This window comes from Helianthus annuus, chromosome 3, assembly GCF_002127325.2.
Source record: "Helianthus annuus cultivar XRQ/B chromosome 3, HanXRQr2.0-SUNRISE, whole genome shotgun sequence".
NCBI classification, from domain to species: domain Eukaryota; kingdom Viridiplantae; phylum Streptophyta; class Magnoliopsida; order Asterales; family Asteraceae; genus Helianthus; species Helianthus annuus.
The window spans coordinates 16,368,395-16,394,898 of NC_035435.2; the positions used below are offsets into that span (position 1 = coordinate 16,368,395).

General features: G+C 37.2%; 2 protein-coding genes across 2 annotated transcripts; both read left to right on the forward strand.

Annotated features, from left to right (window-relative positions):
• The first annotated feature begins 474 nt into the window (after positions 1–474).
• Positions 475–14,564, forward strand: LOC110875219 (probable receptor-like protein kinase At2g23200). The gene is made up of 3 exons (XM_022123416.1): positions 475–516; positions 12,937–13,570; positions 14,533–14,564. The coding sequence occupies exons 1-3, from the start codon at positions 475–477 to the stop codon at positions 14,562–14,564; spliced, it is 708 nt and encodes a 235-aa protein (XP_021979108.1).
• A 2,625-nt stretch (positions 14,565–17,189) lies between these two features.
• On the forward strand, positions 17,190–20,030 carry LOC110875221 (probable receptor-like protein kinase At5g38990). The gene is made up of 3 exons (XM_022123417.1): positions 17,190–17,822; positions 18,149–18,298; positions 19,974–20,030. The coding sequence occupies exons 1-3, from the start codon at positions 17,190–17,192 to the stop codon at positions 20,028–20,030; spliced, it is 840 nt and encodes a 279-aa protein (XP_021979109.1).
• Positions 20,031–26,504: the final 6,474 nt, after the last annotated feature.

Sequence of the window (26,504 nt, forward strand, 5' to 3'; positions counted from 1 at the left end):
CGTACCTATGTTCCTACGTCTTTACATACATGCATACGATCACACATACTTCTATACATACATAAATACTCATCTGCATATGTACTTACATTCTTACGCCTTCACATATATACATACTATCCTACGTATCTTCATATATACACAAATACGCTTCTATATACGTACCTACATTCGTACGTCTCTACATACATGCATACACTCATATATATCTTCCATATATACATAATTACACATCTACATACACGTACAAGATCTTGCACACCTCTTACATACTCATACGGTAATTACATGGGACTTAGACTTTGATTTATAGCCCATAAACATCTAAGGATCGATCAAAATCATGTTTAGAAAGCCCGCCGTAGTCCACGGATAACAAACCGAAGCCTACGATACATAAATCAACTTAAATTACAAATTTCAGATTTTTGGACTTGGGGAGGGCGTCGGCGACGGCCCTAGGGCCCGTCGGCGATGGCCCGTAGCTTTTCCCGTAGCCAAAAACCCCGTAGACAGGTAATTAAGGCGTCGGAGAAAAACTGGTTTTCTAGAGCCCGTCGGCGACGGCCCTAACCCCGTCGGCGACGCCCTCTAGAAAACCACTTTTTCTGCAGATTCGTTTCGTCGTCCGTACGCACTAAAACGCGCATAACTTTTGAACCGTCTACCCGTTTAACCTCCCGTTTCTTCCTACATGCTTGCAAATTGGTCCTCTATCCTATGGACTCAAAATCCCACATCCGGATTAAGTAAATTTTTAACTTATGCGCTATCGGCTTATTATTCATTTACGGTTATTCGACCCGTTCATGTTTTCATCAAACAACACATTCGTTTTAACATCAAGGCTACGTTTTGACCCGTTACATCTACTTAACAAAATCATTGGTTTCATACAACATATCCTTATTGGTCCTCACTTAACATACTTAACTAACTAGCACATAACTTTACATAAACAATTAAGAAGTGATTACGGAAATCACTTACCTTTTTGCGTCCGTTCCCTTGCCTCCTTTTTACCCTTTTGCCTTTCTTGCTTAAGTCCATTTCCACATGAGCCTTATGCCTTCACATCACGCAATCACATTCTTGTTAGTATGCGTGATTGTACACTTAATGATCATGTCGAATGTATGGTTCAAGTCTGACTTTCATTAGTCAAGTCTAACAAACATAAGACATATACCCAACATCACATCTCTTCCAACTCGTATAATTCCTTACATAATTGCATATAACACACATTGTTAAACATGCACCATATGACTTTATAGCATTGAAATTTGACAAGAGTCTAGCCATACTACTTATGCAAGGTTTGACTTCCAAAAGTCAACGACCCATCTTATGGACTTTCGACTTAACCTCATATATCCGTGTCATCATATTAAGCTATAACAATGGCATTATATACACTTCATATTCATGATGTAATATGCTTACAACCACATGATCAATCCATTACATACACACACATACATATTATCAATACTACATATACTAAAGCTTTCGGGATCCCATACTAGACGACCATATTTGGGGTACATAACCAACATGATTTTACCATCCTTACTTGCTATACATTAACGCCAATTTCATTTCGTAACCTCAACTAAACCGTCGACTAAACACATAGTGTGTACCATACAATGTGAGTGAACAATGAAAGATAGTAGTGCACATTTCTACCCAAACAAGACATCAATAAAACCTCCACATGGATTCGATCTTACACATGTTCCTTGTGTAAGTTTAATAACAATTTAATCATTTACACATTGTATGTATGTTCATCCACAACTTGCATACATTTTCACATAATATCGTCGTTTAGTCATTTCATCAAACACTTGGCGTGCGTACCACTATCTAAGCATAATGTACAACTATTTCATGCATCAATCTTCTACATTCATACATAGTTCATCAAATCCTTCTACTCACCATCATGTAGTATTCACAATTAATCATCCAACATATCATCATCACATTTTATTCAATTCATCAAACCATAACTCGTTATACACCGATATTTCATCAATCTTTCAACAAGAATTGGACATAGATGGTGATTAAGTCATCATCATCACCATGACTAATGGGTTTTACTTCTAAACATCAAATTAACACAAACTATACATAACCTATGTTCTACTTGATGATTCTAACCCTTATACATCATCAATTTCATACTAATTCACGGATTAAAACATAACCCACTTCATCCATGATCACCAATCTTAGATTTAAGACATACCTTATGATCCCCTCGTGTTGTTGATCATTAATCCATGCTCGGTTATGGCTTTAAACTTCATCTTGCCTTCCAATTTGAGCAAAAGAATGAAGTTAGGGTTTGAGGCTCCATGGGAGCCTCCTGATCTTTCTCGAACACACGTATGTGTGTGTTTGTGTGTGATTAAGTTATTTAATAACTTAACTTTCATTTGTTTCATTTTGGCCCCTCGGGTTTACCTTTAAAACATAACTGACACTACCCTCATCATTTAATACTTTTGACCATCCCCTTAACTAGGTTAAATAGCCTAGTTATTTATTTCATGACGTGTCACATAAGAACATACGACAAATATTAACATTCAGATTTTGGGGCGTTACAGAGGTAAAGCGTCCATCTCGATCGGAAATAATGGTCAAGGGCACACCGTATTGACTTACAATTTCATCGATATAAATACGAGCCAACTTCTCATTTTTGTAATCTTTGCGAATCGGAATGAAATGAGAAGATTTGATAGGGCGATCGATAATAACCCAAATCATGTCGTGCCCTCTAGAAGTACAAGGTAACCTGGTACTAAAATCCATGGTTATATTATCCCACTTCCAGCAGGGTATTCGGGTTGAACAAGTAAGCCTGAGGGTCTTTGGTGCTCGGCTTTTACCTTGGAGCATGTAAGATACTTTGAAACAAAGACTGCAATATCCTTCTTCATTCCAGACCACCAATAAGAGTACCGAAGATCCTGATACATCTTATCAGCTCTTGGGTGAATAGAATATCGAGTTTTGTGTGCCTCGGTCATGAGAAAAGTACGAGCGTTGTCATGGTCAGGCACCCAAATGCGATTTAGATAATGAAGAATCCCATCAGATTTTGATTCCAGCTTGGTTTCAGATCCGCGTGATAATTCGTTACTAAAGTACGTTGGGCTTCACGAATGTGATTTTGAATGTCGGTTATAACCCGAGAACACAAGAGATGGATTGAGTTTGCTTACTCTTTTCGACTAAGAGCATTTGCTACAACATTCGCTTTGCTAGGATTGTAGCGCTCGCAGTCGTAATCGTTCAAAAGTTCGACCTATCATCGTTTTCTCATGTTTAGTTCTTTTCGGTTGAAGGTTTGCTGGAGACTCTTGTAGTCGGTGTAGATCTCACACTTGGTACCATAAGGATAGTGTCTCCATATTTTCAGAGCGAACACGACTACACCGAATTCAAGGTCGTGAGTTGTGTAGTTTCTTTCGTGGACTTTGAGTTGCATGGGGGCACAAGTTATCAGCTTTCCTAGTTGCATCAAGACACACCCTAAACCTTGCCATGATGCATCATAATAAACTACAAAGTCATCACAACCGTCCGGGAGGGTAAGGACAGGTGCATCACAAAGTTCCTGCGTCAAATTTTGGAAAGCCTCTTCCTGCTTGGGCCCCCAATCGAAGGGTTTACCCTTGTGAGTCAAGGTTGTAAGCGGTAAGACAATTCGAGAAAAATGGGCGATAAAACACCGATAATTGCTTGCTAGACCGAGAAAAGATCTGACTTCAGAAGGGGTGTGTGGAGCCTGCCAATCCTTCACTACTTCAATTTTTGCTAGGTCAACATGAATTCCTTCGTTGTTAACAACATGACCAAGGAATTGGACTTCCTTCAACCAAAATTCACATTTGGAGAACTTAGCGTAAAGCTTTTCGGTATTCAAGAGTCCCAAAATAAGTAAGCCGAAGATGTCGCTCATAATCTGACTTGGTCTTGGAATAGATGAGGATGTCGTCAATGAACACAATAATGAAACAGTCAAAATAAGGCTTGCACACCCTATTCATTAGATCCATGAAAACGACAGGAGCATTGGTCAAGCCAAAGGGCATGGCCATGATATTGTAGTGACCATAACAAGTTTGGAATGCGGTTTTTGGGATATGGTCCTCCCGCACTCTAAGCTGATTGTATCTAGAACAAAGATCAATCTTCGAGAAGCATGTTGCACCCTAAAGTTGATATAAAAGATCATCAATATGAGTTAATGGGTAACAGTTTTTAATTGTTAGCTTGTTGAGCTCCCAATAGTCTATGCACCTTCGGAATGTTCCATCCTTCTTCTTGACAAAAAGAACAGGTGCACCCCAAGGTTTTGGGCCGTATGGCCCGCACGTCCACATCCGACACAGTATTGGCATGGGATTTCCGCTAGGTGGTGATATTGACACCGGTTGCATTTTGCGAAGGGTCCTAAATAAGGCTTTTTATGTGGGGCGTTGGCTGGGGGAATTTGAGTGAATGGGGCTGCTTGCATGGGTTAATTTGGCGGGTTAGGTAGGATGGTCGGGGCCACAACATAGTTTCTTCCATCCCTCTTCCTCTTAGGGTTGAACTGAGAGGAAGACCCTAGGTGCTTCTGCCGGGTTTTGCTGGTTGAACCCTTTTTTTACTTCCTTATCGAAATCTCTGTTTCGGAAACGGTTTTCCGTGAGCTCGGAGGCTAATTCTATAGTAGGCACTAAGGTTGTCGGTACACTACTCATCACAGGGTCTTGAATGCCAGAAGGAAGACCCCCAATGTATTTCTCAATGAGAAGACTGAGAGGGATGAACAAGTAATGGACCAACTGATTAAGGTTATGGAATCGCTTGTTGTAAGTCACATAGTCCCCTTTTAATTTGCTCTAAATCCCAAAATTCATCTTCTAACCTCTTGATTTCGCTATGGGGGCAAAATCGTTTGGTCATGAGTTCCTTAAGTTGTCCCCAAGATAGGGCCACAACTGCTTTGGTTCCTCATTTGCTCTATGCCGTGTTCCATCAAGTTAAAACGATTCCAATGAGCCGACCGGTAACGTATCGAACCTTGCGGCCATTAGGGCATTCACAGTTTATGAAGGTATTATCCATCTCTTCAAACATATGAAGGAGAGAAATGGCCCCCTTCGTTCCCTCGTACTTAGGGGGTCACAGGTCTTGAAGTTCTTGAATGAGCACTTAGAGGGGTGTGTAATAACAACAACATCATCAGATTGGACCTGCTTGATTCGGCCAGTATTTACATGAGAATGTTAGCCATGGATGACGGTGATGCGAAATATGGCGGCCACTTGCTTGGCGATTTGGGCAGCCATACATCGACCGGAGTTCCTGGTGCGTTTTTCAGAGTGGTGGCGTCTAGAAGTCATTTATAGGAAATCAACGCAAACGAGGTAGTGAGTTTCGATGTATATGAATGATAAAACTTGCATGTGGATAAAATACATAAATAAATAAAATAAACTTAAATGAAAAACCGTATCATTGATGATGCGTTGGGCTTTGCTCGAAATTGAGCCTCGTATGCCTTCCATACTTTTACCTACGTAATCATGTGGGCCCCCATGATTATCGGGCTTTTGTATGGTTTGCATAGGTTAGCCTGTTAACGTACGCTAAACTCAAATAAAATTGTGAAACATGACGTGCAAAAGTCAGAGGGTATCATGGTGTGGACACGGTGACAACTCAAAGTAGGGTTAGTTCACACGATGTTTGGTGTGGCATGATTTCGCCTAACTGGTCCTTTGTATTCTCATCATTAGTCCCCAGGTAGGCAAACTAGTCTGTTACTTTGGATTTATATGAATGCCAATCCTAAACATGGCGTCCTGACTACCAGTACTCGAACCCTTCCAGTTACTACATACCCGTCACATGAACTTACTTTGATGACATTTGAAAATAATAATCATCTCAAAAATTGGAATAATGAAGAAAGTATATTTTGAAAATGGAAGGAAATGTTAAAAAATCTAAAGGGGCTTGGAACATATAATAAGAATATTATTAGGTTTGTATGGTGCATTGTGTGTGTAGTGATCTCTATATTATATATATATATATATATATATATATATTGAAAAGAAAAAAATAACAAAGGGTATAGTTGTAAAACATGAAATAGTTTTTCTCTCATCTAATTTATTATTATCTTTGACTAATTTATCAGTCATAAATATTATCATACTCCACACTAAAATTATCGTCTACACACATCAAAATTTATCCTACACATTTTGAAAATTTATCGTACACATATTGAAATTTATCCTACACAGCTCGCGATTCATCCTACACAATAAAAATACATTATTTAATATATATATATATATATCGGGTAGGGTTTATTTGAAAACCACTCTTATTGCGAGAACCTAAACCCCCTCCCCCACGCCCCCAAACCTAACCCCCCACCCCCCAAAACCTAACCCCCCACCCCCCCCCCCCCCAAAAAAAAAAAGAAAAAAAAACCTAAAATCCCCCACCCACCCAATTTAAATGCTAAAAACTAAACCATTAACATAAACCTCACAACTAAACTAACCATAATTTTTTTTAAATCGCTAATTTTCGTCCCAATTTTCTTTTTTGGGATGAAAAGCAGCGATTTAAATTTTTTTTTTGTGTTTTTTTTATTTTTTATGTATTTTTGGTTGTGTTCACACTAGTTCTTGTGGTTCTGGAAATAAAGAGTGGTTTCTAACGTATCCTTATCATATATATATATATATATATATAGAGAGAGAGAGAGAGAGAGAGAGAGAGTAGGAGTTGGGTGGAAAGTCTATTTTTCCTAGAAAGTCTAGGAAGGAATAAGAATTGGACATGTGTCATTGAGGGATTTTAAGTAGAAGGGTTATTATGTAATTTCACATTTTAATTTTATTTTTGGAATGTATCATCATTAACTAAAATTCCCTGATTTTCGGAATTTTTATTATTTTCGAATTCAAATCTGGAAGTCAATGTGTTCATTAACTAAAATTCCATGTCACATTACATCGCATATTCCATTGTTCAGAAGATTACTGGAATTTATCAGCATATTCTTGGTGCTGTGTTTTAATAGTTTACAGGGCTAAAGTCATTTTTTTTATAGATCCCAGAATATAAAGATGGTAAAACACAGGGTATGAATCTGATTGCTGTTAAAACACAACTGTATGAATCTGAATGCTAAAACACAACTGTATGAATCTGATTGCTGTTAAAACACAACTGTATGAATCTTAATGCTAAAACACATCTGTATGAATCTGTTTGCTGTTAAAACACAATTGTATGAATCTGAATGCTAAAACACAACTATATGAATCTGCTTGCTGTTAAAACACAACTGTATGAATCTGTTTGCTGTTAAAACACAACTGTATGAATCTGAATGCTAAAACACAACTGTATGAATCTGCTTGCTGTTAAAACACAACTGTATGAACCTGGATGCTAAAACATATTTGTATGAATCTGAATGCTAAAACACAACTGTATGAATCTGCTTGCTGTTAAAACACATCTGCATGAATCTGCTTGCTGTTAAAACACAACTGTATGAATCTGTTTGCTGTTAAAACACATCTGTATGAATCTGAATGCTAAAACACAACTGTATGAATCTGCTTGCTGTTAAAACACATCTGTATGAATCTGGATGCTAAACCACAAGTGTATGAATATGTTTGCTGCTAAAACACAACTGTATTAATTTGCTTGCTGTTAAAACACAACGTCAAGAAAACGGAGATGATAAGAACAATATTTGAATGGTGATGATGAACTCGGAGATGGTGGAGATGGAGAAGTGTTTTAATTTGACCCGGTGCTCTCCATCGTTTCTAAAGTTATCTTCTTCCATGATTGTAGTTATTTTTGGTAGGATTAGGGTTCCCAAGATGGGTTTGGAGAGAGAGAGAGAGGGAAAATCGCTTGAATTTAGGAACTGGGCGGTTATCTAATTGATTTAAAACACGGCCATTGACAAAATTGCCCCTACTTATTTAAAACAATCAATTAATTAAACTCAAATATTACAAGATTGCCATTGATTTAATCTCAACCCTTAAACACACCAATCGGATGGACCAGATCGCTTCCTAGACTTTGTAGGAAAAACACACTTTCCGTGCGAACGCTACTCTATATATATATATATATATATATATATAGGGTAGGGATCCTAAGAGAAGTCCACCCTATTTGAGAAACTTGAGAAACATTCTGGATCACACATTTCCCTAAGCTTTTCATAATATACACATACGTATAGTTTAAAATTCACTATATACACATATGTATATTGTCAAATCTTGAATTATACATATATGTATATAGTGATTTTTAAACTATACATATGTGTATATTACGAAAAGCTTAGGAAAAATGTGTGATCTAGAATGCTTCTCAAGTTTCTCTAAAAAACAGGGAACATTATATAAATGTACTTGAACATTTTTATAAAAAGATTTTGAAAAGCGCCTACTAGTTTTTTTTTTTAATTTTCAGAATGTGTATGTTACATTTTTTAGATATATATATTATGTAACATGAAATTTTTAACATTTTTTTTAAAAATAATACTCGGCATTTTTTTTGTATTTTTTTCTTTTATAAAAATGTTTAAATATATGTATGTTAAAAAACAGGGAACGTTACATAAATGTACTTGAACATTTTTATAAAAAAAAAAAAAATTTAAAAAGCGACTACTAGTTTTTTTAAATTTTCAAAATTTGTATGTTACATTTTTTTGACATATATATTATTTAACATGAAATTTTTAACATTTTTTAAAAAATAAACTATTCGGCGCTTTTTTGTTTTTTCTTTTATAAAAATGTTTAAATATACGTATGTTACATTTCCAATTTTTTTAGAAAAAAAATAAGAATGTTACATGAGGTTTTTACAAAGGCTTTTTTGAGTTATCTCAACTCAAGTGGGTTTTCGTTATATCCCTCCCATATATATATATATATATATATATATATATATATATATATATATATATATATATATATATATAGGGGAAAGATAAATCGAAAACCCATGTGAGTTGAGAAAACCCAAATAAACCCTATGTAACGTTTTTATTTTTTTCTAAAAAAATAGGGAATGCAATATAAATGTACACGGACCTATTTATGAAAAAAATGTAAAAAACGCTTACTATTTTTTTAAAAAAAATGTTGAAAATTTGTATATTACATTTTTTTGGACATATATATTATGTAACCTGGAATTTTGTAACATTTTTTAGAAAAAAACTACTTGGTGTTTTTTTGTGTTTCTTTTTTAAAAATGTTCAAATATATGTATATTACATTTCCTATTTTTTTAGAAATATTTCTTGAGTTTACATGGTTTTTTATAAAGGTTTTCTGAGTTTTCTCAACTCAAGTGGGTTTTCGATTTATCCTTCCCCTATATATATATATATATATATATATGTTTTAGTGGTGTATTTATAACATGTTGCATGTAACACATAATCAAGTACTAATAGGGTGCTTGCATACATTTGTGAGCGATAAAAGAAATTAAAAGTGTAAGCAAATGAATGTCATAAGTTAGAACATAAACATTTTAGCTCGTAAGCGCATAAGTACTAGTTGACTATAGTATATGCTCTAAGTATCTAATAAGCTATGCTATATCCCTATAGTCATTGGCTATAATACACCCCAAAACTTGTATTAAAAAGGGGAAGATGAAAGATCTACTCACAGTTTTGCGTGTGATAATTCCCTAACGATAAAACGCACGAGGAAGATAGAGAAACTTTGAAAGATGCAAGGATTACCCTAATTATGAAAGAAGATTTCTAAAATACCATATAAACAATTACAACTAAAGAGAATGTACAATTTAGTATTTTCGCGTTTTATTCGCAAGACACGGTCTTGTGTCACCGTGGTTTCCGTAGATCTAGAGATCCAGGCGAGATCAAGGATCATCACCGCTTAGAAGGTTAGGAGCTGTCCCGGACATTATACTATTGTGAAAACTTATCATATGGGTATGCTATATTTTAATAGATTATAAATTTACAAGAAATTAAATTTCTTTAATCTATTCTATTATATAAATATATTTCAACTAGTGTTAGATGTAAATCTATATTATATAATTTACCTTGCTCTTCGTGTATTAGTTAAACCAAATCCCCACTATTCAAATTATAACCACTTAATTCTATTAAATACTTGATTATATCATTTTTATAATTAAAATTTTTATTATTAAAAGTTAAAAGGGTTTACGATTTGGGATTAAAAACTTCATATTAGTGATTATCCGAAAATGTTTAACAAGCTGTTTTTTTTTTTTTTTTGTTTTCTCATTTTTAGAATATGTTGTATTAGCGTCTATTTCTAGAAATGGTTACATAAGTTTTATTTTCTTGATTTATTTACTTAGTTTTTAATTTTTCAATAAACATATATGCTTTGAAATTAAAATAATTCATAAAACACTAAGCAAAAATCTAGTTTCTTTTTATCAAAACATCATACAATATACAAGAATACAATCATATACTTGATATAAAACAACGAAAAACAATCTGTTAGATACTAGAGAGGGCCCACATTTAGAGTTCGTTTTAGGCCTATAAAAGGGTTGGAGTACTGCCAGAAACTTCACTCGAGAAGGATTTCCACTTTTCAGAAGTACAAATCACCATTGTTTGTTTAAACTCGAAAATGAAACTTAAAACACAATAACAAAAAAATGAATTATTTCTTATGAAAATCGGTTTTCAAACACTACATAGAAACAAACACTGCATAATTCAATAAACACTATACAGAAACAAGTGGGCAGAGCTTTAATCATAACAGCGGTGGATGGCGGTAGAGCTTCAAACCTCACAGCGGTGGTTGATGGTGGCAGATGATGGCGGCTTTGCTGGGTGGTGAATGGTGGAGTGCCGAAGGTGGAAGGTGACGGTTGGCGGCTGAGGGTGGTGGTTGTTTCTTGGTGGTGAACGGTGGAGGGGTGAACATGAAGGTTGAAGGTTGTGTTTGAGATATGTGTCTTTTAGGAGGATAAGCCGTATGGGGTGTGTGTTTGTTGGAGCAGGAGAAGATGAAGACCATTGGATTAGTTTTTAATCAATGGTCAACAACAAATCTTGAAGAAGCACACGAATGGAGCAGCGACGACAATAAGGGCGACAACGAGCACTAGTGGCGACCCACATCTAGGTCGTCATTATTGCTCGTTGTCGCCCCTATTTCTGTCACCGTTAAATCAAAGATTTCTTGTAGTTATGCTATCCATGGTCCATGGAGGTAGTCATTGTGGGTTTGTTTAGAGGGAAGTGGAAGCCGCATCGTGGAGGTCAAATGTGATCGTTGAATGTGTTTGTTGAAGGACTGTTATGACTTAAAAAAATATTTTACAATTAAAACGGTATAAATACAACTCGTTTCTTTCACAAAAACTACACCACACTTCGCATACTACTTTCTTTCTCAATCTCTAAACAAACAATACACTTTCTTCTATCAGTCAAATGGTCGAGTGTTTGGGTTGATATAGCCGTGAACAAGGTTCGAGGGTCTTGTGAGATATGTCTACAAATCCTCAACATATTTCATGAAAGAGTGGGTAACAAAACCCGAAAAGTATACGACCTCGTGAACAGGTGGTGTATTATCCAATTTAATGGTGCGAAGTTCGAAAAATTGCTCAAAGAGGCAATGAGCAACCAACAAATGCCGAACGGGAGGATGCCATTTTGGTTGACCTAAGTGAATATAAAGATTTGATTCTCACCTTGAGGATTTGAAGATTGTACGAACTCATTCACACAATAGAAAGAATTACTTATTTAAATTTGATGTAATTTATTGATTTTAAGTCTTGTTAATTGTTATTTCTAACTTACGTATTATTTGTATTTGTTAGTGAAATTATAATTTAGTTATTTTAATTTGTTGAATTTGTTTTTTAATTAAAAGATAAAAATGTTCTAGGGTAGTTGAGGATACTGCTGCCAGTGTTTTGGTGGTTTTAGGATAGTTTTTGATAGAAATAATGTGCAAGCAAGATTAAAGGGAGCGAGAGTACATGAGAGGGGCACCCTTCCATCCTAAGGAGAATTTCTTTTGGTGGGTTAGGAGCAGGTCTAAATTTAAATCTTTAGATTAGAGTATGTGATGGGATTTTAACGTTAGAGATAGTATTTAGGTGTTTTGGGTGTTTGATGTTTTGGTGTTTGCTCCTTGTTGACCGATTCTTTTTATATTTATATAGTGGCTGTTAGAACCATCATTACTGCTCTAGTGGTGGCTATGTGTATTTAAGTTCCACCTATGGTGGGCCAGAATGATTTTCCCCTCCAGGCCTCAAGTTCGAGTCTGTATTATAGAGGTTTCTCGTTGAGGAGTTTATATTTGGGATCTATTGTGCGAGAGAGCTCTCTAGCGCGGACCCGGTTAAGACAACGTATGCTAAACCTCCCGACATTTGCGAATAATTCACACCTTTTAAAAAAATATAGCCGCTGTTAAAAAGTCAAACCGAAAATAAAAGACCGCGCAGGAGGTTCTAAAGCAACTCACATTGATTGTTTTCTTTGTTTGAGTGTTTTCTTTATTAGCATAACTCGACAAAACTTAATAAATAATATATTTATATTTATAATAAGCATTAAAGCAATCCAACTCCAATATGAAAACTAATAAACCAATTAAACGACATGTCGCCGCTAAAAGGCAATAGCGGCGACAAAAAGGACTTTTAGCGGCGACACGTGTCGTCGCTAAAGGTGCCTGTTTCTTGTAGTGAGAATTAATAATTTCTTAGAAGATAAATTATCTTGATATTGGATTTATATCTCTTTTTCTAATTTCAAAATCCTTTTTTCTTTCTCTTTTATGTTAGGTGCAAAACTTGGATCATTTGAAGATTGCACTTAAGGATATACAATTAGCCACAGAGAACTTTGACGAAAAATATTGTATTGGGTCAGGTGGATATGGTAAAGTGTACAAAAGTTACTTGGCAATAAAGATGAAGGGTAAAGATGAACTTACGGAAATGAGTACTGTAGCTATAAAGCGCATCTTCAATAGAGATGACGGTCAAGGAAAAGAAGGGTTCCTTGCTGAAATTGATGTGCTGAGTAGATGCGAGCATCCCAACATAATCTCACTACTTGGATTTTGTGTTGAAGATAATGAAATGCTTCTGGTGTATGAGCACGCTCCTAAGAAAAGCTTGGATGGTTATTTGGGAAGCACGAACAAGGTTAATCCTACATGGACACAGCGTCTGCAGATGTGTATTGATATTGCACATGGTTTGCATTACTTGCACACAAACATGGGGAACAAATATGGGATAATCCATCGTGATATAAAAAGCGACAATATTTTGTTGGGAGAGAACTGGGAAGCTAAGATTGCTGACTTTGGGCTATCTAAAGTTCACCATGGATATCTTCACGCGAGCACCATCAAAACAAATCATATTGCAGGCACAAATGTGTACTTGGATCCAGAATATGCTAGGACAGGTAAGTTAAAAAAAGCATCAGATATATACTCCTTCGGAGTAGTACTATTTGAGATCTTCTCAGGAACGTTGGCCTATGATCAAATTTACATTTGCGAAAATGAAAATGGGCTTGCACCCATCGCAAAAAACACTTTGAAAAGGGAACACTTGACAAAATATTGGATCCGAAAATAAGGGATGAAGCTCATGAACTCATTTCTACTCTAAAAGTAGGACCTTGTCTTGAATCTTTGAATGCATTTTCAAAAATTGCTTATCGATGTTTGGCAATAAGTCAAGCAGAACAACCAACAATTGAAGAAGTCATCAAGGAGCTTGAGAAGGCATTAAAGTTTCAAGTAAGTTAATTGTTTTAAAATACAATATTGCTAGCCATATCCCTTAAGCCTATGGTTAAGATGATCCTTTTCTTCATGCTCCTTATTGATAGTAGTAAGTAGTGCATGTGACTGTTCATTTAGATTTTAGTGGAGGTACTCCCTTGTTTTTCGGCTATCAATGCCCCCATCCTCCTATTTTAACGTTATTTTCACGAAATTAGTAAAATAACATTAAAATTAGTGCACTTTCACTTTGAGCGCATGGGGGGCAAAAGTGAAAGTGCACTAATTTTAACGTTATTACTAATTTCGTGAAAATAACATTAAAAGAGGGGAATGGTTAATCATGCATCATGTGGTGGTGTTTGTTGGTAATCGAACTTGCAAATCACATGTTTGAATATAAAAGAATTGAGAATCAAGAATTAATAAACTTGCTTGTATTGAATGAAAAGTGATGATTACAATTTACATACATGAACCCTATATATACTATACGAATAGATGCGATTGTAGAGACGTGTCTCTTCATAAACGGTTGCGATTCTTGAACTTGTGGATGAGATTGATCTTGAAGAGGTGTGTCTCCTTGAAAAATCACGTCCCCTTGTCTCTGTGATGTAGGCATCGATGTGAACAGGTACATCTCCTGGAGAGGCGTCCCTTGATTAAGTTTGTAGGTTACAAACTTTCATCTTGTCGCTTCCGGTCCTCGCACTTACTAACTAATCTAATTATAACATAAACTGACTATCTACTAATTACAGAATGACCCCTATACCTATATTTAGTTTAAAACACCAATACTCTCCCGTAAACTAAATATAGTTTAACAAAGGTCTTCAACTTGCTTGACTTGCAGTAGCATTGGTTCCTCTTCCAATGCGAGATTGGCTTCTTGTTGCGTGTCTTTCTCCTTTTCTTTCCACTTGGTGCAATCTTTTGCAAAATGACCAAGTTCTCCACAATCATAACATCTAAACTTGCTTTTGTCTTGGTTTCTTGGACCCATATCTTTTCCACGTCCTCTTCCTCCTTTGAAAGATCCTTGTCCTTGACTTCTACCATGGTTTTGAACACCACGACCTTTTCCATGATGCAAACTTTCAAATTGGTTATCTGCATGTGCCATCATGAGTCCTCCTTGATTATTATCTTCTTGCTTGTCTTGACTTTTGAGACGTTCTTCAAAAGCTATTATTCTTCCCACTGCTTCTTCAAATGGCATTTTGTCTATTTCTGAATATTGTTCGATATTTGCCACGATGGGTAGGAACTTCTTCGGAACGGAGATAAGTAACTTCCTTACGAGTTTCTTGTCTTTGATAGTGGTACCGAGAGTTTTAAATTTGGCTTTTATACCACTCAACTTGCTTGCGAAACTACTTACTGTTTCGTTCTCATCCATCTTTAAGACTTCTAGTTCGCTCCTCAAAGTTTGTAGACGTGCTTTCTGAACCATATCTGCTCCGAGATAACGAACTTTGATTGCATCCCATACTTCCTTTGCTTTTTCGTATTGCGCAACTTGCATCAAAACATCTTCCGGTAATGTTTGGAAGATAAGTGCTTTCGTTGTGTGCGCCTTCTTTTCATTTATCCCTTCCGTTGAAACAACTGTTTCCCAAAGACTATATGCCTTCAAGATTGTTTCCATCATAACTGCCAATTGGGTGTAATTCGTCTCTTTCAATTTTGGGCATTGAAGAGATACATTCCCTTGCTCGTGGAGTGACGTTGATGCGTTTCCATCTTTTTCTGTCATGCCTCCTTTCTTTCTCGCCTTGCTTTTCTTGCCTATCTTGCTTATGATCGGATGATCCCTTTCTTGACCGAGTAGATAAAATTTCTTACTTAGTACTTGCGTCTGGCCAACTTGCTAACCAGGTTCTTGCGTTTCTGACCGACTTGCTAATCAGATTTTTGTACCTTACGAAATCGAAACACGGTTCTCTGATTCAAACGGCAACCCCGATTATCGTTTCTTGCTCGTAATCTTGCACTGAGATCTTTCTTTCTTGCTTCCTGGATCGATTAACGTGGTGCTCTGATACCAATGTTGGTAATCGAACTTGCAAATCACAGGTTTGAATATAAAAGAATTGAGAATCAAGAATTAATAAACTTGCTTGTATTGAATGAAAAGTGATGATTACAATTTACATACATGAACCCTATATATACTATACGAATAGATGCGATTGTAGAGACGTGTCTCTTCATAAACGGTTGCGATTCTTGAACTTGTGGATGAGATTGATCTTGAAGAGGTGTGTCTCCTTGAAAAATCACGTCCCCTTGTCTCTGTGATGTAGGCATCGATGTGAACAGGTACGTCTCCTGGAGAGGCGTCCCTTGATTAAGTTTGTAGGTTACAAACTTTCATCTTGTCGCTTCCGGTCCTCGCACTTACTAACTAATCTAATTATAACATAAACTGACTATCTACTAATTACAGAATGACCCCTATACCTATATTTAGTTTAAAACACCAATAGTGTTGATAGCCGTAAGACAAGAGAGTACATCCACTAATCGGCATTTGTCTCAATTGCTGAGTGTTATATGCCTTATGTCCAAAGCTTGATGCAAAACTACAATCGAGCCGGGGGTCTCATTGGAAGCAGTCCTCTCTATTCCTACGGTGTAGGGGTAAGGAGGCTGTCTACATCTTACCCTTCTGAGACCCTACTTTAGCTTTGCTATTGGTGGGATATACTGAGTATGATGATGATTAGGAGGAGGAGGATTTTATGACAATGTTAATTTAAGCAGCCTTAAATTTTCATAGGATTAGGAGGAGGAGGATTTTTTGACAATGTTAATTTAAGCAGCCTTAAATTTTCATAGGATAACCAGTGTATAAAAAGCAAGTATTTTTTCTTTTGTTTCAATTATACATTAACTGTATATGAAATTGGGTAATTATCCTTCAAATTAAGGTATGTACGTAGTTCTATTCAGTTTCTGCTTTTTAGGGCATGTTATTAAGTTGAATATACATTCAAATGTAATGTTTATGACATAATTCACAGGTAAATCGAAAGGATGCCTTCAAATTCTCACTTGAAGACATAAAGTTCGGGGTAGAAAACTTCAGTGATGACAACTGCCTTACAAAAGGACACCGGATGCTATACAGAGGAAAAGTTCAATACGTTAATGGACATAAGAAGGTTCTTGTAAAACGGTTTCACAGATCTTGTCATGAACATGGTTTTTTGAGAGAATTTGAAGTTCTTTTCAAGCGTAAACAAGAAAATATCATAGGTCTTGTGGGCTACTGTAAAGAACTAGATGAAAAAAATCATTGTTTACGAGCATGCCTCTAATGGATGTCTGAGTAGGTATTTGAACGACGCTAGCTTTTCATGGTACACAAGACTTAAGATATGCATTGATATTGCAAACGGGTTGAAATATCTTCATGGAGGTGATGGAGGACAAGATGTGGTGATACATAGAGACATAAAAAGTTCCAACATTCTACTCACCAAGGATTGGAAAGCAAAAATTTGTGGTTTTGAGCTTTCCCTAACATATCCAACAAATCAGAAGATGGAGCTTGCCATCAGTGATGTTGTAGGATCACCTGGCTATTGTGACCCATTGTATTGGAAAACACATACCTTAACCAAAGAATCTGACATTTACTCACTTGGTGTGGTTTTATTTGAAATCTTGTGTGGAAGATCCGCATGTCTAGAGGAGTACACAGATGAATATCGGTTTTTAGATGTATCGGTTAAACGTCACTTTCAAGAAGAACCACTTAATGATATATTGTTTGAGGGCATAAAGGAACAAATTGTGCTGAAATCATTGTTTACATTTCAAGAAATTGCATTTCAATGCTTACATGAAAAGAGAGAAGAACGACCAACAGCCGGTGAAGTGGTAACAGAACTTCAAAAAGCATTGGAATATCAAGTAAGTTTTAGCATACTTACAGAACAGTATTATGAAGGTATATAAGTATTATACATCGTATAAACTAGAATATCCAATAAAAAGATAACAAGAGATGAATAAACGAACAAGTATTAAACAACTTATTTTTTCATGGAATAGATTCAAGAACGTTTACTTCTAATATATAAAGATGAATATGATAATCAATTTAAATATGTTGAATGTTCTGGTTTACCATCAGTGCCTAGATACATGAGTATCGACACCGAAATGAAAACGAGTTTTTAAAATTTAGATGAGTGATGCCTCGGAAAATTTAGCTTAACTATATAAGTTATATGCAGGAGGCTTTTGAAATATGGGAGGCCAAATTGCCTAGAAACTACAAAGAAATACTTCAGTCATCAAAGTGCCCTAAGACTAACTCAACGATAGCAACAAAGGATATCTACAACACACTCTCCAAGGGTATCCTCCTTAAAGATGATAACCTCGTACTTTGTTCCTTGTCATATGCTATTTTGTGTTCCATGGATTTTGTTAAACTTTTAAACGTTACTGAATCATTTATCACAAGATTCCAATCTCACAAAGATATGGACGATTTTTTGTGCCTACACAGATTAGATATATGTGCTCTTACTATACCTAGTTTTCTCTATCCTTTTAAATTTTTATAGCGTGGTTAACTCATACACCCACTAACCCTTCCTAAATCTACACATTTTGTCCACCGAGGAATTAGAACCCTCAACCTAGATACAACTACGCTGTTGGATAATCTTGATGGTTCGCGTCAAAGTTGGGTCATGAAGTTAAATTCAGTTTGCATTTATGGGTCAAGTAATAAAGTGTCATGTGTGTAATTAATTTAGGCACATGCACAGCATGTAGGTTCGAATTAGTATGCAGGTTTGGAGTGTTTGCTTCCTAGAGTTATCAATAAAGCATCCCTACATTTTGCTGTTTCCGTTCATATACAAATTACTATATATTCTCACATAAAAGCATTCCTTCTTATTAGTGCACAAAGAAGAATAAATAAAGCATAGAGTCGGGTCCATGGGCGTTGGATAGTAGGGGTGGGAGGGGGCGGCCGACCCTCCGAACTTTTCGCTCAGTAGTAGAGAGTATAGAGAGTATGTAGTTTTCATATAGCAATATTTTGGGTATATACGTTTTTGCCCCCTGGTTTTATAGTCTATAGAAATATTTTGGTATATACGTTTTCGACCCCCTGGTTTTATAGTCTATAGAAATATTTTGGTATATACGTTTTCGACCCCCCGGTCAGAAATCTCAAGCTTCGCCACGGGTCGGGTCGATACCAACATTGGTGACAAATTCCATTTAGTTACTGGTTTGTTCTGTAACAGTGGTTTTCAATTGGTAATAATGGAGAAAGTATCGAGATGATAGCATCAAGGTTTTTTTCATTTAAGAACCGTTGGTCACACAGGTGGCGATCAATTCAAGAGTCAAGGTTCTACTCTCTCTCTTTATTTTTATTTCTTTAGATTAAATGTTCCATATAACCATGTATCATAACAAGCCATCAGAAGTGAGAAATTACATTTGTGTTCTAATAATCTAATTTAATAAATCTAATACTTTATGATCACAAGTGTGCAATCAACAAAAATCAAAATCTTAACCTTGTTGGGGAAGATGACCCATATTGGCAGCGGAAGTTGCAGACATCGTTCCATCCGTGTTCTCCATTGATTAGAGCAGAAACGAATAACAGAAAATGAATAACAAAATGAGGGTTGTGTGTGCAGAATTGGAATCAGATGGACAATTCTAATGTAACAGAAATGTCTTGGTACCGGACATGGATTCCGGTGACATGAATTTATACTAGACATTTTGGCGGTTCCGGGATTTTGGCGGGTAACTGTTTATCACAGTTATTTAAAATGAACTCCCGCTTATCCCTTGATTATTACATATACATATCATAAAACTAACCTTATAAGTGTTCCTAGTTATTGATAAATCCGAATAAATATAACAAACATAACATAACTAGTTTAATATTTCTAACATAACCCCCCTTAAACTAGGTTATGTTTACGAGCTTGATCCATTACGCTGCGATTTGCTTCATCCATTGCCCATTTTGCATAATTGAAATTAAAGCGCTTTCTTCGCTTTCCTTTACTCCAGTCATCATCGTCTACTCCTGCAAATAGAACAACGGATTCCATCTCAACCGCACTTTGATTTCCAGTTTCTGCATTATTGACAGTTGTTGGTGCACTTGTGTCTGTACTTTGTCTGTATTCGGTCTGTATGTAAACGATGTCCTTGGTAGTCTGTAAGTTGACCAAGTCAACCATCCTCCGGATTGACTTGGCCAACAGTTAACATATGTTTGATATGTTTGTCTGCATCGAAGGATAGCCTCGAAGGATATTGTTCATCCTTCGAGGTGCTCGAAAGATATGCTTCGAATATTAGACCTCGAAGGATCATCCTTCGAGGTCCATGCTCATCTTTCGAACATGTTGTGATCGATAGATGATCCTTCGGACCATCTATCAGATCCTTCGAGCAGACCTGCTGTGTATGGGTATATATACCCATGCAATGTGTTGAGTTCAAGACAGACACACAGACAGAAAGATACCGAGAGATAGGCTGAGAGCATTCTGTCCAAAACTCACACACACACTTAGAGAGTTTATAGAACATTTCTGTAAACATCGAGCTTGTAACCGAACCCTCATTGCATTAATACAAGTTGTGTTAATCGGTGAACTTGTGTGTTTGTTTCTCTACTTGCTACTAACTCGGTTTGCTTGCTAGCTTGGATTCCGCACTCGCTAGTAGGTTTGTATAACAAGGTTTAGGTTCGTAATCCTCCGCGAAAAGGGACCTACAAGTGGTATCAGAGCCTCGCTCTTTACCTTGTTTAAAACCGGGTTTTTACAAGTTTTGGTGTGTTGAAACACTTGGTTTTGCACCTGTTTTTACTTGTTTTCTTGGATTTTCTTTGAGTAAAAACGTGTCTAAACTAACCGGGAGTGTTTAAAGTGGGGTTGGGTAACTTGAAAACTTGTTTTTGAGTAACTTTGTGTTTTCCGGCGAAAGCTCCGGTTAAACTTCCGGTGACTGGTTTGAAGATAAGGTTATCCATTTTTGGCATAGTTTATTTCAAATCTTGGTTGGTAAGATTGTTGTCAGCCTGCCATACCCTTTTGCCGAAAGTTGACTTACCAACCAATCACCTTTTCACCAACCCGTCATATCTGTGTCAGTGTGTCAGTGCACATTCGAAAGATATCCTTCGACATCGAAAGATATCCTTCGACATCGAAAGACCATCCTTCGATCAGTGACAGCTCGATAGAAAAACATCTTTCGAGTAGTCCTTCGAAGTTCGAAACATATCTTTCGATCAGGGAATCTTTTCGAAAGATAGTTGTTTTATCTCGAAAGATAAGGATCTTTCAAGTGTGAATCTTTCGAGATTTTGAGTCTTTCGAAGCCAGTGCTCGAAAGTCAACAGTGATCCTTCGAACACTGTTGATCATTCGAACAAGTGTGATCCTTCGGAAGTTAGCTATTCGAAAGATAAGTGTCCGAAAGATAGGGATTTGACTCGAAAGATAAGGATCTTTCAAAAGGGAATCCTTCGAGTTCTTGAATCTTTCGAAATTATTGTTCAAGACTCAACAGTAATCTTTCGAGTACTGTTGATCCTTCGAACAATAGTTGATCTTTCGATTGTGGTCTGTTTATTGTTAACAAGTTTCTGTGATTTCAGATCTTTCGAACAGGATCGTTTGGCTGTGTGATCTCTCGGATTATTCACTTAGCATTTATTTTGCTTATCAATCATGAATCCGAGTTGGTGGAATCCTGCTCCAGATAGTGGTAAATATACAAGTTCAGGAGTTACTCCTTCATGGTGGGGTACACCGGCTCCTGATAGTGGAAAATACACGTGTACAAGTTTATCACCATCATGGGCCGAATCTCCAGTATCTACATCTTCACAAGTAAATGCTTTACCATCAAATCAATGGGCATTAGTAACGGGTCAAACTCCGAGTGTACAAAGTATCTTATTAAGCGAAAGCGAAACAGGAAGTTTGAATCGACCCCCAAAACTGATGAATTTGAATGAATATCCAGGATGGGCTGAGAGGTTTAAAACATATGTTCTTGGTCAAAATACGGAACTGTGGATACGTTTCACCACAGATTTCGATCAAGCCATAGAGGTTGCTGCTTCAGAGACTGCGTCATTTGCTGATCTTCCCGAAGATAAAAAGAAAACGTATGATCTGGAAAAGAAAGCATACGCCATTCTCACTCAGGCTTTGAGCAAGGATATTTATCACCAGTTTGTCAGCTTCAAGACAACTAAGAAGTTGTGGGACGGGTTGAAAACAAGAGGAGTAGGGAATGAAGCAACACGTCAGCTGCGTCATGATCTACTCAAGAAAGAATTTGACAGCTTCGCTTGCCTGGATAAGGAGTCTCTGGGAGACATGACAAGTCGTTTCTATCACCTGCTTACTGAATTGAACAATTTTGGAGTTACAACAACTCAAGCAGAGGTGGTAAAGAAGTTTGCTGATGCCTTACCTCCGCAATGGAGTAGTTTCTTGGAAATCCTTAAGTATAACGGAGCGTTGAGAACTACAAGTTTTAACGACTTCGTGCAGCTTTTGGAAAACAAGGATCAGGAGGAAACATTGAAGGCGAAGAGAGTTCCATTGCCACAGAATCCGGAAATGTATTATGGAACTTCCAGCTCTTCGTCTGCAAGAACTGGTTCACATGCTCCAATACAAACGGCGTTTGTCACAAGCACAGATTGTTTTGGCAATCCAATACAAGTCCCTGTTAAGCCGCCTCCCACCACAGACATATTTGGAAATCCAATCCAACCACCTCCACCTCCTCCTGCTCAACAACAACGTGCATGTTATGGAGGAACATCATCTGCTGGTCAACAATCAAAGCCAAATACAGTACAGCTCGACACTTCAAGCTTTTCTAAAGTCAGTGTAGAAGTAGCCAAGGAACACATGGAGCTACTTAACACTATAGTGAGCGCGTACTGTGGGTTGATAGAAGGTCAGATTGGTAACATTAATCTGACACAGGAAGACTATCGGCAGATAGATAAAGAAGAGATGGACTTGATGGACATCAAGTGGGCCTTTGCGAGTGCTGTGAGAAGAGCAAAGGATTGGATGGAAAGTACTGGAAGAACCAGCTTGGAAAGTAAGCGAGACACCAAGTATGGTTTCGATAAGCAGGCCGTTAAATGCTTCAACTGTGGTGAACGGGGTCACTTTAAACGGGAGTGTGCAAAGCCAGCACAGCATGGAAACCAGAACCCCTTCAGAAACCAGGGCAACCAGCAGAACCAGAACAGGAATAATGAACGTACATTAGTGCCTGTCAACAATCAAGCCAACCGGGCACTTGTAGTTCAGATGGATGAAGGTTGCGACTGGTCAATCCAGTTTGGTGGTGATGCTCCTAATGGTACAGCTTGCTTTGCTCAAGTTGTGAAGAATGTAGTTAACACCAGTGGTGGAGAATCTTCCGCCAGTGGTGGTGAATCTTCTGAAGATGAAGACTCTTCTGGGTACAGCAGGAGTGTTGATGAAGATTCATCTGGGTCAGGCGATGAGAATATGTGTGAGACATCTGGTGTCTCAGTTGATGCTGATATTGATGAACTTTTGGAGGAAGCTGCAGCAGAAACTCAAAGAAGATCTGTTCTGATGGATCAAGCTGCTTGTACTTCGTCTTCTCTCCATTCAGCCTTTATGGCTAATGTCGACAGTTCTTCAAATCAGGTATGTGTCGATGAACCCATTGCTGTAAACTGTGATAACTGTGATAGCTTGCAGGCTAAATGTGTTAAGTTAGAGGCAAACATGTCTGAGTTGCAAGCCAAACATGATGCTTTACAAGCTAGTTTGTTTGACTTGCAAGACAAACATGATTCCTTGAATGATGAGTGGTGTGCATTGCAAAGCAAACACGAGGCTTTGCAAGAAAAATATGATGTGACATTCATCCACAATCAGAAGTTGACTGTGGATCTTTCAAAATGCACAGAAGCCAATATGTTTTATGAAAACCATGAAAAAGAATTTAAGTCAATGATTGAGACTTTAAAGAAAGATAAAACTGAATTGACTAAAATGGTTTCCAGAAAACAAACGGACATTAATTTGTATATATCTCGCCTTGAGATGATGCAAAAGGAAATGGCTTGTGTCAAAACTGAAAGTGATGCGATCCAGCTTAAGCTAGACAGTTATTTAAGCTCTAGCTATGTGTTGGATCACATCATTGACGTTCAGAAAGAAAAACGGGATGTCACATGCATAGGTTACAAAAAATGTCCACCACCAGTCAGACACAATTATGACGCTATGCCTGATGAGGAGGATAGAGTGTTCTTCGAACCATCTGTTCCTCTTGATGTGAAGGAGTTTGCAGCAGGACTCGGATACCAGAAAGAAGTATCCTCAGATTCGGATGTGTCAGCAGATACATCTGTAACTGCTGAACAGAAACAGGATCCTCCAGTTGAGGTTGAGGATGCTGATTCTTCAGATGATGAATCTGATGATGCTACTCCAGCAAAGTCTGATGCGGTAGTCAAAAATGAGGACATACCTCTTGAGAATCACATTCTATGTGATCCCCCTGCCACACCCGCTAAGACTGTTGCAACTGAGTCCTCGTCTGAGAAGGAGTCGGAGAGTGTGACCTTGCTGTACACTTTGGTTGGTGATGATAAAATTTACTCAGACAAAGATTTTCCGATTAAGAACGTTAATCAATCCTTAATCGATAAAGTCTTTGAAAATTCGACAAGTAAGTTTTTGGGGAAGAAAGGACCACATGTTACAGTTACACAGTGTCCTCCAATCCCAAAGGCTGAAGTTCGAAAACAATTTGGCAACAAGAAATTACCAGCAATGCCAAAACAGCAAAATCACACCAAGCCCAAAGGAAAGGCACCGGCTCAAGTCCAGAAGAAGCCGAATCAAAAGAAGAAGAAAAATGTTAACTTTGTGAAATCGACGGGAACGGACAAAATTGAAACGTTTGAAAATAAATCTAACTTAGATTTTGTCAAGAGAGCTACTGTTTTGAAAAGAAATGAACAAAACAGTTCACAGCCTAGTACCTCGGGTTCACAAAGTTCAACATCATCGGCTAAGAGAACACATGATTCTTCGAGGTATGTTGAACGAAGATCATGTTTTGAGTGTGGAACAATTGGGCATATAATTCGAAATTGCCCTTATCTTCATAAGCAAAAAGAAAAGGTTGATGATCCCCGTGGCAAGACTGACCGTAAGCCATCTGTTTCCACAAAACAAGATCCCCGACTTGTAAAAGAAAGGGAGAAGAAGCAGAAACGCCAACAGGTCAAAAGGATTGAAAAAGCAATTAAAACCGATGTGGTTCAAAAACAATCTGTTTCTGTAAAATCAACAAATTCAAAAACTTCAAACTGTAATGAAGTTAAAGTTTTAAAGAATGACACTGATAAAACAAAACAGACATGGAAACCTAAATCGGTTACTGAATCAGGGGGACCATCACAATTCACAAACCATCAAAGACAAGAAGTTATTGTCATTGATGAAAATGGAAGACCCAAGACCACAATGGCTTGGGTCCCTCTCTCCAACTAATCTCTGAATGAGTGTGCAGGAAGTTCCAGGAGGAACTATTGATAGTCTTAGGATTGTTGATAGTGGGATGTCCTTGCACAAGATAGGCGACAGAAGAAATTGTTGCCTTTGATGGAGAGAGAGGAATGAAAAGAAAATGTGGCTGAATGAAGTTGCAAAATTCGACCAAATGAAGAACGTGCCGAAAACTTGGTCATTCTGGTTTTGATCGGGTCCTCAGGAACGAATAAAATGAAATGTGTGCCGATGCCTTTGCATGGATTGAACATCCGCACACCATTTCTGAAAGAGAAAGTCAAGACCTTCGCTGGTGAAATGTGGAAGACCAGCCGGACCCGGAGGTTTATGATTTTATTGCTGTCAAGAGACTTTTCAGTAGCTGCACATTCGACCTTGAAGTTCACACCGGGTGAATATTAAGTTGGGAGAGTGGTTAGATTCCTTGCAATGCACGGAACAGTTGCAGGAGACGCCTTTAAATCCTTAATCTCTCCTATACTTGTCGATATTTAAGCTACTTTGTGAATTATTATTATCTCGAACAGCACTCTTTGGCCTGACACGTTGATCTCGGATATCACCTCACACGTGATTGTTTCAATATGAAACTCATCAATGTTGTCATGGTTCGCACCGCTTACCGACATGCCAACTCACTTTTCCAAAATTTGTTAAACCTTTTCTGATAAAACTTAATTTTGGTAAACGGCATAAAGGTCAAGCTAGAGTAAACCAACATCGGAAAATCATTTTTGTAAATATCTTTGTGTGTTTTCAAATTTATCTTAGTTTATTGATTTTAGGGGGAGTAAATCCAAAAATCTGAAAATCCAAAAACATCGAAAAATTCAAAAACCACAAAAACAATAGAAAATCAAAAATGAGTTTCCTGGCGAGCAAAAGAGAAAATGATAGTACATCAGTGGTTTATCCCAACCTCTTTAAACCTTAAATGCAAAACGATAAGCAGCTCTATATAAGATGTATCGGTAGGCTCACAATCATTTTA

Bases quoted from the DNA above. Each gene is read 5' to 3' on its own strand.
- LOC110875219 (XM_022123416.1), top strand. From the start codon at position 475: ATGGCCCGTAGCTTTTCCCGTAGCCAAAAACCCCGTAGACAG. The intron at 517-12,936 runs GTAATTAAGGCG...CTTTTATGTTAG, and splicing joins GCCAAAAACCCCGTAGACAG to GTGCAAAACTTGGATCATTT. The intron at 13,571-14,532 runs GTAAGTTAAAAA...CGATGTGAACAG, and splicing joins TCCAGAATATGCTAGGACAG to GTACATCTCCTGGAGAGGCG.
- LOC110875221 (XM_022123417.1), top strand. From the start codon at position 17,190: ATGAAAAAAATCATTGTTTACGAGCATGCCTCTAATGGATGTCTGAGT. The intron at 17,823-18,148 runs GTAAGTTTTAGC...AGTTATATGCAG, and splicing joins AAAAAGCATTGGAATATCAA to GAGGCTTTTGAAATATGGGA. The intron at 18,299-19,973 runs GTACTTTGTTCC...CCTTTACTCCAG, and splicing joins TCCTTAAAGATGATAACCTC to TCATCATCGTCTACTCCTGC.